The sequence below is a fragment of the Lepisosteus oculatus genome, chromosome 21, assembly GCF_040954835.1.
Source record: "Lepisosteus oculatus isolate fLepOcu1 chromosome 21, fLepOcu1.hap2, whole genome shotgun sequence".
Taxonomy (NCBI): domain Eukaryota; kingdom Metazoa; phylum Chordata; class Actinopteri; order Semionotiformes; family Lepisosteidae; genus Lepisosteus; species Lepisosteus oculatus.
Window position 1 is genome coordinate 12,625,758 of NC_090716.1, and position 13,001 is coordinate 12,638,758.

Sequence of the window (13,001 nt, forward strand, 5' to 3'; positions counted from 1 at the left end):
ATCCTCTGCAATTTAAGTAACAAGCGCCCTTGTGGAATCTCTGCATCTTTGCTTTGACTGCAGTTGTTTCAGGCATGTTAATTTGGGTTCCCACATGGGGTACTTTCTTCTTTTTTTACCAAATAAAGTCTATAATATTTATGTGTTTTTCAGTCTCATTCTAAGTGTTTAGCTGCATCCAGTGGAGTGGCAATGCTTTCTCTTTGGGTTTTGTGATTTGGGAGAGTATTGTGACGCAGCAGTTAGCACTGCTGTTTCACAAGGTTTAATCTCGGCACCTTCTACAGACCTTCATGTTCTCTGTGGACTCCGGATTCCTCCCATCTTCCGGGCATGAAGGACAGGTGTGTTCTAGATGGTCCTTCTTAGAGCTCAATTACTGGCCCCTATGAGGAAGAGAGCTGAGCACCTCATTACTGTGCCCTGTCACATGTGACTGTAGTGTCTTTTTTGCCCTATGTTTGCGGTTCGGTATGGGATGGACAGATAGAAATGAAATGCCTTTGCAATTCAGCATATCTACTGTATGTGCGCCAACAGCCCGAGACCCCTTCAGCAATGAAAAGGGATCATTCATAGATGATATCAATACTTTCACTTTCTAATAGAACCTTCCCCTCATTAGAGATCATTCCATTGGGTCACCAACATTTCAAAATTAAGAAATCAAACTGAACTATAAACTAGCAATTATGACAAGAGGATTAGACCTACTAACAAAGTAAGGATCTTTTAAAGGAGTATCTTTGTACCTGTGGACTCACCAAGCAAAGATTATAGATATACTGTATAAGACCAAAGACACATTTCTTTATATTGGATGTCCTGATCATGGTCTTCATTTAATTTTTCTGCTGGAGACTTAAAGAGACCTAGAAAACTAGAGTTGCTTTACTCAATATACTTCTGTTCCCATGTAATTTTTTTGTTTGTGTCCCAGATTACACTTTTTTAAATTTAAATTTTATGACAGTCATTTCTTATGTGGTAATTTTATTGTGCAAAACGTTTTTTAGACTTTAGCCCAAATGATTCACAAAGCTGTTATGGGTCACTTTCTGTCCTATTAGTCTGTATTTTGAGTTACTAATGTACTGTCTGATCTTGAGATCTCTCTGGGTCTTATAAAAGCTCTTGAACAAAGAGCCATCATAGCTTTCAAATCACACTCTTGGCCACCAGTTTTGAGTCACCCAGTATTCTAAATCTGGATCAGCGCAGGTAGATGACAGAAGTAGCATCATGTGGTTGATGAGCTGGCTGATCCCTTTAATTGTTTATCTGCTGACAGATAATTAAAGCAATGTGGTTTTGGCACTCATTGCTGGCACTCTCTTTACAAAGGAGTCTCTCACAACAGAGTAGGTCGATCCAAGCTGTGCTTTCCCACTTCTGACAACTTTCAATCGCAAGCAGACTCCTAAAAAGCATGACAAGGTTTTGAGACCTATTGTGTTTGCCATGGAGTTTATACCACCTTTAAACCAAAGAATGCAGCTTCATTCCAAAAACTGTGTACATAAAAAATATTTTTCCTAAACTGCTGTACATGCTCTTGCTAGACAAAGGCTTTTGACTTTTGAACACTTCCAGAAAACCAGGAACAAGCTTCGAAATGCAGCAAAAAAAAAGCTTTTAAAATGAACCTCTGAAATCGCAGCAGCCACCAGCAATGCCATCTCCGTCATAAATGTAAAATAAAGGAGAAGTTTAAATTTCTTCTTAAGTGCAACAAGCTAATCCACTTTGGAAAACTGCAAGGTCAATAATACGCATCAAACTTGTTTGTAAAATCGATATCCTTAGTAGTGATTTAAAGCATACAACATTTACAAGTTACGTTTGCTCTCGGATAAAAACGATAAAAAGGTTAAAGTGAACATGGTGCATCCTGGATTCTTTAAACCATAGCATAATATAAAATATTAAAAATATTATCAGATCAGTTTTTTACATCTTCTAGACTGGTTGTGACTAAAATATAGATAGTCAGGACATACAGTAATGGGGTATTGTGGGAAAAAGACATTGAACATTCAGTAGATTAAAAACATCATAGTATGATTTGTAATTGATTCTACCTTAGCTGCATTCATTTTAGTAGACATGCATACAGTACCTCAATGACTAGACCATTCTATTGGAAGCCTGTAATTATCTCTTGAGGTTTTAGACACAACATTTCTGTTGGAATTAAATGAGCTTTTCCAAGACATGTCTGAGTGATTCTCACAGATCAATCTTCTAATCGTATTTTAGTAATTAATAAGTCCCCTGGTATTTATTCATAATATTCACTGTAAATAATATACAGTACATTCAAACACACTACTTAATTTACTCGATGTTTCTATGTATGTCGCTTACTGCTTTTCTCAAATTATTAGGCAATTATTAGTCATATTATGTGGTAATTAGTTTATCCGATTTGTACTTTCCCAACTTGAGTAACAAATCCTCCAATTTTACGAAAATCCAAAATAGTGGCGCCATTCTAATGCAATATGAATAAAGGTCACTTGGTTACTGAACTACACAGCACACAATCTCAATTCAGTTACAGAAATCAGGAAGATTGACATTACTTTACCTACTGTATATCTCTCTGAACAACACAAACTTCAGGATGTCGGTGAGGGAGAAATTAAAAGCATGGCGATCATTTTCTAGGATCCCACTTTGTTAAAGCGCTTATTTGGCCGCGCTGACTCTGTTAAGCGTCTATTTTCTCTTAGAATTATACTCTTTTCCCTTAAGCATTTCACTTTCGACTTAAAGATCTACCAAAAAGTACAACGAAACGCTATGAAAGCAACTGTGAACATGTCAGATAATCTGGAGTTGTCTAGAGGTACAGACTAGTCAATCAGACTTAACTGCCCTTTCGAGAAGACTCCCTGCCGGACAGACGGGGCAGATTGTAAAGGGACTACACAGGTGTCCGAGCTGTATTCGCACTTGTTAAAACTAGAACTTTGGAAGTCATACACCAGGAAAAGAAAGAGGAAGCGATGCCCTACCTTTGCCATAGTTGAAGTGGAATTTGATGGCTTTGCCCTGTCGGACCAGGTTGATGTGCAGGTACGTGAACCACACGGCAAAGGTAAGCAGGACCAGCAAGAGAAGGAGTTTGAACTGCTTCCGAATTTTCTTCACAGGCAGACGCAGCATCCTTCAACAGTCTAACCGCTCCAGAATTTGGAAAGTGAGTTTTTTTGAGAGGAACAAAAATCACCACATGTCGGTCACCTCAGAGAAGTGACCGGGTCTTCTATGGGCTTAGGTAGTCACTGTAAAGGAACCCAGCGCTTGCGAGTAAACCAATGACAGTTTCATCTGAAAACTCTTCAATGTCTACAGAACACAAAACTGTCCTTTTTCCAGGTCATTGCATTGTATCCCGTAACTCGGAGCGCCGAGCACCAGTCAGTTTATTATAAATTAAAACGCATGTCAAAGTTGCTTTCCTCGGGAGCGCATACATGTCTTACTCAGTATTCGGTTATTCAATACAAAATACTCCCAGTTTAACTTGACTTTTCCTTTTGACCGTATCCGCCCTTTCACAGGCATCAAACACACCTGATACGCATTAATTACGACTAACTTTCTTGTAAAGCTGACGGGTGTTACTGGTGCATTGACAGTCCTTGAATTTAAAAAAAAAAAGAATTTTTTTAAAAGGCGTTATTTACACATGTTTGACCGACATGTCCTCTCCTTTCCAGATCTCTTTACTTTGCATGATGCAAAAAGGCACCAAGGGAATCGATGGAGAACTTGAGATGTCAGAGGTCGGCAGAAAAATAGCAGCCCAGTGATAATCTTCCAAAATCCCTGTGCAGTGAAGCTGATGACTGTGGCCCCGTTGATTCAGTGAAGCCTCTAATTCGAACAGCTACTTACAGCAGATCATCCCTCAGGTTTAGCGGACCAACTTCACAGAGCAGCCAGATAAATCAAGACCTCTAACTTCTAACATCTCATTTATTTCCATGACAGTAAACTACTTCCGTAATACTGTCTGCCGCACGCGGTGCTGCTTTGTATCAATTCACCGTTAGTTTTTTCCCCGAAATAAACAGAATGTAGCGCCGCAGAAGTGCTCTGTTTGGGAAAGATCGCATCTGATAATTTTCCGTTCCTCCTCACGGGCCGCCGGGTGTTTTTGCCGGACCTTTGCTGATTAATCTCATTGATCAAGTCATCCACATCATCTAAAATGACACGTCCCTTATTTCCACTGAATGTGATTCTCCGTAGTAAAATGTGATCCCATTCACAAAAACACCGAAACCGATCAATTCCTATATTCTAATCATACATTTAATTTTCAACTATTAAAGATAAATATACCATCCACCTCGTTTGTATCGGTTATTACAACGACGAATGCATCACATGTGTGCAAGCCCTGAAAAGAAAAAAAATGTTATTTTTTTCCTCGCCGTTACTTCCAGGAATAGAATTGTAGCCCTCAACTTTACATTCACGAGGTTCCGTTGTTTGCAAGGTGCAGGGTTCAAAAGTGAATTTCTAATAATAAACAAGCCAACCTTAAACAATAACAAAAGATTTTCAGAAATGTGTCTCTTCGGTATTTTCCTGTGTTTATCTTCGGTGTTGCCTGTCATAGCAGAGTACATCCGTAATGTTGCACTCGCATCTGTGTAGGATGCGCAGCTTTGTAGCGACGTATCAGTCTGATCTGTTTAGACGCGACTCCCCATAAGAGCAACGTAACACGACCTTAAAATGGTTTCTTATCAGAGTGCCTTGCGATAATAATACTCTAATAATAAACGGACACTGCCTTTGTCGGAGACTGTGATCAGCCACTTGATGAAGCATCTGTGCACAGCAGTCCCGCAGCAGTCCCGTACACCCACAAGCACTGTATATTTTTGCCTTATTCTGATACATTCATTCAAAGCGTGCCACCCTCTGTAGCGTGCTGTTGTCTGGTTTTCCTCCCAAACATATCTACGATGCAACCCCCCTCAGAAAAAGCAAACAATAATACACTGTAGCACTGCTGTTCTGTGTATGTCATTAATCCTAAGGAAGAATGATTGTAATAATATTGTCCGGCCTCACCGTCATCGCTCATTTTCTGCAAAACTACCACGTTGCTGTGGGTGAGGGTATGTTCAGTAAAAACAGTTTTTTGTTGTTGTTGAACAACAGTTGTTGTTGTTGAACTGTTTAAAAAGGATTTTACTGTACCACCGAGACTAGCACAGCTCCGGTCCCATAACCAATCTAGAGCTCCGCTTCTCTTTTCTCCCCTCTCAGCCAGCATCTACGCTGCTGAGCAACCGAACTTGGGCAGAGCGATAATGGACAAAACGCGTATCCAACCACGGCTGGGCTCCTGTACAGCGCCGTAGTCACCTACAGGGGTAGGCGGGACGAGAGCCCATCAGGTCCAGCCTGCGAATTGACACCTAGCTGTCGGGACCCACCATGATAACGGTATATTATTCATGCCATTTGATTGCATACCTCTTTGCGATGAATTTTCGCCTCTGTTTTGTGTGAGCCGCGGGGCGTGACTGACTGAATACTTTCTCGTTTTATTGGCCTCATAAGACCCTCTCACAACGAGAAAATCAGGCTGCAAAGATGCATGGTCTGAGAGAGCGCTTGGTAAACTGACGGGTGGTGTCTGTGCTTGGCTGGGGCACACCCTCATTTCTAACAAAGGCTTCATTTATCACCGTGCACCGAAAAATAACGATTCTAATGAAAAGTAAAGTGAAACGTGGACAGTAATTCTTGTGATCCTATCATCTTCCTTGTTATATAATAGCAGATACCGATGAGGAAAACAAGTCAGTTCTTGGATTGTTTTTCAGACATGTATGAAGCGGTTTACTTGACAATTTTACGATACTTAATTTATCAAAATAATGATTTATGGGATTTGCGTGTATTTAGGTTTTTTTTTGTCATTTTGTAAACCCCCAGTAATTCATAGTTTGAAACTTGCTTTTATATTATCATGATCAATGCAGGCTTTATCACGTATTATAGTCAGGCGGCTCTTTATGTAATTGAAATTGAGTTGAGGCATATTTTACATTCCGACCTGCGTACAATTGTTTCCACTTTACTGTATATACTTTGTATATGGAGCATCACATCCTGCACCATGTTATGTGTCACTAAAGCCCGTAGCGTGAATCTAGTATACTGTACATACTGTTTGTAGGTAATGAAAAGGTGTTTTTTTTTACTTTAAGAAGAGATTCAAAATGTTGGTGAATGAACTCTATTGACGTTCATATTTCTTAGGGGCTAAGGGCAACACAAGCTCTAATTTCAAAGCATCGGAAGCATAACTGCGGTTTAACTCAAATTCATGTCAGAAAGAAATCCCGTTATTCATTCCTTTGGGCGCCACCTGCTGGTAATAAGGTAATAGAAAACATAAAAAAGTACATGAACGTTTTAAACGAGATTAAATTAAGGTTACAATTCGGCCTGTCTAGCCTGTTTGGTCATTTTCAACCTACACAACTAAAAAACAGGCTACTGGCTCTAAATTGTTTTATGTGCTTAAGAGGATTCTTATGCTCCAGTCTGAGCTGTCTTGTTTTTAATATTTGATTCACTTGCTCCACTTCACAATTGGTGTCCTTGGAATCAAGCGGTGTGCAAGACATTTTCTCCAACTTTGTTATCCTAACACAGGTGTAGACAATGTTGGCATCTGGATTGCAGACAGTCATGGGATTTTGAAATGTCTCCGTAAGTCAAGTGCTGTGTAGGAATATAGGGATACAACTGTATGCAAATTGCATGCTGACCCATGACCATGCATGACCCATGACCATCAATGTGTGATAATTGGCAGGTGTCATGTTGTGCCGTCTTTTCTTTCTTTTCCCTTTTGTGTTGTTTTTATCCCTCTGTTCCAGGTCCGGTCCACACCGAACTCATTGCCCCTGAGTGCATGGTATTTGTCAAGCATCCAGGCATACAAGGTGGGATTCAGTCTGTAAAGATCGCTGCCTGCCATGCTGATTGCACTGGGATGGCAAGAGGACTATAAGAAGGGTAGCAGCCTTGTACTGCCTATGCAGACCTGAAAACATGTCCTGTGTAATTCTTTGTCGGACACATCCTTCAGCAGAGTCGCTCTGGGGTCCAAGAGGAACAGGTCTTTTTGTGACCTGGTTTGGGTTTACTGGGGTGACCCCTTGTTAGTATCAATGATTCTTTCATGGTCGCTCTCTGCTGTGCATTGTTCCTAAAAGTGAATAACTTATATGTTTTATTATTTATTAAAATAATTCTCTAAGCACTTTTACTGTTGATAATAAAGCTTTTGGGTTGGAATGTTGTGTCTCTTCTCTGTCATTGACACTACAGCTGCTTACGCAATTAATGAACTTTGTCAATTTACTGTAGGAACCTCCAGACTATAGAACTGAGATGTCCTAGTCCTCAATAATACTAGGAAACATAAGTGAACCATTTTAATTATTTAAAGGTGTATCTTAACTGCCTTAAGTAAGCTTGTCACCTAGTACTGGGATTTGGTTTTGCAGGCCATTTTCTAATGTAGAAAATGTGCCCTTTTTATTTAAGAAAGCTAAATCTGATATTGCATATGGACAGAAAAAATACAAATTTGAAGTCTACAAAACATTGTTACTAGAAAGCTCTTCAAAAACTAAAAACAGTCATTTAAACAACATGTTTTGAACTTTAATTTTATATCTTTGCTGTGGTCCTTAAAAATGACAGCACTGGCACAGGTTTATTTGAACTGCTCCACTGATCTAATATAGACAGGACTGATTTATAGCTGATAAAAAAGGCTATTACCCCACGTCACACATCAGTTTAGAAAATCAAATAATCTTCCTACTGAATATTAAAATAACGCTCCGACAAATTATTTCATCATAAAGCCGTGCAGTTTTATGGCCTCTACATGGTTTTGTGTGTGATTTATGTCCTCTGCCTCCTGAGACTGGAGTGTTTATGGATTTGAAATCCAAGGAGATTTTAGAACAAAGACAGTCAGATAGTTTGATTATAATCGAACGACTTCTGTGCATATAACCTCAGCTCGTCACTTAACCAGTGTAGTCAATTAAGCAGGAAAGCAATAAGGAAGTAGTCATAATTTATTACTAAAATGGTTTATAAGGATGAATGTTGAATCTCCTTTGGGAAATTTAATTAAAACATTTCCAGTGAAGGTTACTCAAAAAAATGACTATGTGCATGCATATGGACAGAGCTGTCAGGTAAGTGAACGACCAGAAGAGCAGCACTTAAACCCTTTATTCAGACTTTATTAAATAAATCACTCAAATGATTCTCAAGGTGAATAGATATTTCTTCTTAAAAGTTTTACTGCTATAAATTAAGCTTGGCTCACATATAATAATATATACAATGTGGTTTAAATTTCCAAATTATCAGTTAATTTGCTGGCAAAATAATTTGTCAGTTCAGAAAATGACTCTTAAATGAATGTCAATTTCTAAAATGAATTTAGAATGAATCTGTAGCATTGTCAGCCTGGTGGAATGGAGGTTAGCTTGGCTGTTTCACAGCTGCAGGGTTCTAGATTTGATTTCAGGCTTCGGTGCTTTTCTTTATGTCTGTGCTACTTTGTTCATTTTCCACATAAAGTGAAGAAGTGAGCAATTACATCACCAGTTGAATTAAGGGGAAAATTTAGGCAGCTCAGATCATGCAAGTCCAGAAGAGAATTTAAGCAGGATACTGGCAATATTACCAACTATAAACAGTGCCATGGCATTTTTAGTGACCAAGCAGTCAGAACCTTGGTTAAACACTTTATCCAAAGGACGGCACCTCTGCATAATGTCCCTGGTCCACACACTGAGAAGGGTATTGGAATGGAAGTTCTGGTGCAGAGTGAAAATTGCCACCTACTGGTCTACCAACATCAATTAAAATAGTAACCTGATTTTCCTCAGCATTTTCATTACTACTGTGTCTCCTGTCGTAGTACTAATCAGGCCTGATGTGCTAAGCTTCTGAGATCTGACAAGATAAGGTTACAAGGTGATAATGCACCTGTCACAGGGTGGTAACATTACTGTCTTTGTACCTGTCAACCTGTCTGTTCTCAATATGTCAAAACAACAATTATGACAAACTGAAACAAGGATGTTTATGTATTTTGTGAAAGCCTATTTGAAATAAGAGGCTCATTACATACGATGCCTTATGAGCTGCCCGACTTGCTAAAAATATATGCTTTTTAACTTAAATGATTAAAGGTCTTTCTTAGGGCTGCAAGATCTCAATACAGTTCCCTTACATTGCCTTCAATCTTTAAGACAAAAGCATTGATGTATCATGTCAGTAGTTCTTTAAAAGTGTATGCACCTGGTTTTCACTGAGCAGGGTGCTAACAAGCCCCATTTCACATCATGCTGTTTTGCTTGGGAACAGAAACTCTCTTATCTCACAGCAGGATCTTTCCCAGGAGTACCAAGACAAAAGTGCCAACAAGAAAAGAAGCTGCCACTTCCTTCAATAAATGAATATTTACTTTTCATACAGATGAAGCACTGTCATCTCATGATTTGTAATACATTTTTCACTCTACAGTGCTGTCTTTTCTAAAGCAGAGACAGGCAGTCACAGAGAACGGAATATCAATGTTGGACAGGCAGATGGGCTTAGGGGAGTTTTGTAGGGGAGTGTTGGTGGATAGCTCACAAAAACTGGTGAGATCGCCATTCAGTTACCTGGAAGCTGCCCTTTTTCATGGGGGATAAGTAAAAATGCCAAATACAATGTAGCTGGCAGAGGACAGTTTTCACTTTGAAAATCTCTGCATCTTATTGTAAATGGCTATGGCACTAGGAGTACAACATACTGTAATATAAAAGACTTTTCCAAAAGCAGTTATTAGAGCATGCTATCAATGGGTTTCAACACTTTTGTTTCCAAATTAATTCGAAACTAATTATCACCTGCAGATGTGTTGCTTGTGTTCAAGGCACCTGCTGAAAGAAATGTAGCATAGAATTTTCCCAAAAAGAAGGGGAGAGAAGGTTAAGGAGCATCTCCAAGACACCTCTAAATGTAAGTAGAGTAGGCATTTAGCAACTGTGACCAATGGGAGACAATTTCTGCCTCTGCTGTTGATTATAAAACTGTTGAAAATAATTGACAGTTATCTATAAATTGTTTGTTATTTGTAATTGTGTTTTGTAACACTGTTGTTTTTATCTCCATTGCTTGCTTAAATAGAGGCTTACCTGTCCAACAAAAGAAAATGAGGTGGAGCTTGGGCTTCTGAACTGTCACTGTGTCATGAGTTACAAGTCAAGTCTTTGTCATTGACTGTTTTCTGTTACACAGCCTGGGTTTATCCTGGGGCCAACTGATAGAGCAGCTATCGTATGCACAGGTTTTGTCATTTGTGCATATCCCTATAAGGCATTATGCATGTGATTATAACATCTTGTGTAGCAGCTACAAAGGGATTTTGAAACCATTATGCAGCAACATTCAAATAGAGCATTGGCACGTTTGTTGGTTGTTTGTCTTTTTTGCATGAAGAGAATGGCAAGTAAATAATCACCATTTTGTGTTCTTCTGGCCTACGATATTTCCATACTTCTGTGACTCCTCCAGACGTCCTATTTGGCAACAGGACCACAGGAGGTACTTATTTCACACCAGTCTTGCCCTTTATCTTGTGCAGTTTTAAAGGCAACTGTCTGACCACTTACAGAGCTGCAGCATAAAACCCATCTGAGTAGTGTACAAGCTTGTTCTACAGTTATAGGTTCAGACTGAAGGAACAGAACATGCCATGAGAATTTTAAACACTACTCTGTCACACAAGAAATAAAGATAAACAGAGAGTGTACCACTGATCTTAATTTATTTTGAAAAACATCAAAGACAGGTCAGAAAATAAGGGTAAAATTCTTACTTAATGAAAACCTAAAGTGACGTAACTTTAACTTATTTGTATACAGCTTCTTGTACGTTTATGTATTTGATATATATACTGTATAGGGGCGGCACATTGACGCTGTGGTTAGCCTGGGGTGCTATCTGTGTGGAGTCTGCATGTTCTCCCCATGTTTAAGTGGGTTTCCTCCCACATTCTAAAGTCATACTGGTACGTTAATTGGCTTGTGGAAAAATTAGTCCTGGTGTGAGTGTTTACAGTACTGTATGTTTGTGTCCTGCAACAGCCTGGAGTCCATCCAGGGTGTATCCCACCTTGTGCCTGTTGCTTGCCGGGATAGGCTTCAGCTCCCCTGCAAACCTGAATAGAAAGAAGCCACTATAAAATGTGTGGATGGATAAACAAAGAGTGAATAAAAAACCAGAACAAAAGAACTCCTCTCTACCTTTGTCCCACCTCCTCCTCCTCCTATCCCCATTTACAATGGCAACCCACACTGGGAGAGGAGAAAATGTCATCAAAAAGCCAGCAGATGAATCAACAAACACTGTAGCTTTAAATGAATAATTCTGGTCTACTCTGTGCTTTATGTTTTATGCAATTATAACCGTGCAGTGCTTTTTGTTATTTTTAAACCACCTATAGATAAAAATTACTATTGTTGTTTGTCCCTTGCTTGATCTGGTCTTGTTTTGTGCTTTTCCATGGCTGAATGTGACTTATTGAGACATCAGCACAGGATCAAGCCCATGGTGGTTAACAGGATACCTCCAGTTTGCCTACCTATAATGCTCCGTCACATACAGTAGTAAATAAGAGTGAACCCCAGAATAACAGCAGAGACCCCCCATGCTACAGAGGCAGTGGGATAAGAAGAAAGAGAAGAGGGCAAGCCAGCTCCTTGGAGTACAGCAATCAGATCCTCAATCCCATCATCCCAGGGGAAGAGTCCCTTTTCCAAATAAGGCTAAAATGTAACAGCACAACACTTCCTGTTAGGCTAAGGGAGGGGCCTTTGTCAAATGTCAGTCCCCTTACTATTTCCATCCTCTTACGCAGGTACCCCTGAGAGTTCCAAAATAACACGCTAGCTCTCTATCAGGGAGGTCGGCCCAACAGGTGATCGGCCCAAGCCTATTGCAGATGGGCCTTGCCTTCCCCTCTTTTCAAAGGAAGTGCTCTCATACTGATTTAATATTCACAGTTTTCTGTGCTTCTGATATCTAAGAATCTACATGAGCTGCAATGCTGAGTCAGCAAACAATACAGGATCATAAATAACAGCAAACTTGCGAAATGTCATCAGTCGGCAGGAACGTCTTTAACCTGAGCTAATAGATCAGTCGCCTGTGTTTGAAAAGTCCACTTTGTTATACTGTACAGTGTATTTAAAACTCATAAATAACTGAGTTCTCTAGGTTCAAATACTGCCTCATGAGATGTTTATAAAATGTTAATCTCATTTACATAAATCATAAATATAAATGTTTATTATCTTAAACATAAAGAGATGAAATGTTCAAACCACACCGCTGAAATTCAGAGTAAAAATGTTGTGTACAATGGATATGGGGTAACTACTTAGTTATTGAATATTTAAACTGAATATGTTGAATATTTTACCTACATAATAAATATAGCACTTTTTACACAGAATATAAAAAAATGATCAATTTTAATATTTCAAAGAAAACCTAAAACAAAACTAATCAAATTGCAGATATAGGACAATGGTAAGTTTAACACGATTTCTGACTAACAACAATACACTCAATCAATCAGATTATATGAGTATAATACACAATAGAGCTATAAAATAGTTGGAATACAGCAGGATTTATATCTTTTTATGTTTTACAGTTCCACACTAATAAGAATGGTGATATTGATCAAATTAAGGTTTACTGGATCAGTTTTCTCCGCTCCCTTAAGCTCTTGATAATTGTAAGAGATTTACAGAACACGGTAGGTTCTGGACTCTAATTAGAGTTGGAAACCCGTGAGCCATAAAGTTGACCTCAATGTCTCTTTCAGTGTGAAAGCATATACATGAAGTTCACACATTTACTCAAAT

At 39.0% G+C, this 13,001-nt stretch overlaps 1 protein-coding gene across 1 annotated transcript in view; it reads right to left on the bottom strand.

Moving 5' to 3' along the window:
* Positions 1-5,301, bottom strand: part of b4galnt4a (beta-1,4-N-acetyl-galactosaminyl transferase 4a) — a 161,455-nt gene extending 156,154 nt beyond the window's left edge. Inside the window, exon 1 of the mRNA XM_015338450.2 lies at positions 3,021-5,301. Within this exon, the coding sequence (XP_015193936.2) occupies positions 3,021-3,171 (151 nt within the window). The 5' untranslated portion in view covers positions 3,172-5,301. The remainder of the gene's footprint in view (positions 1-3,020) is intronic.
* Between the last annotated feature and the right edge of the window lie 7,700 nt (positions 5,302-13,001).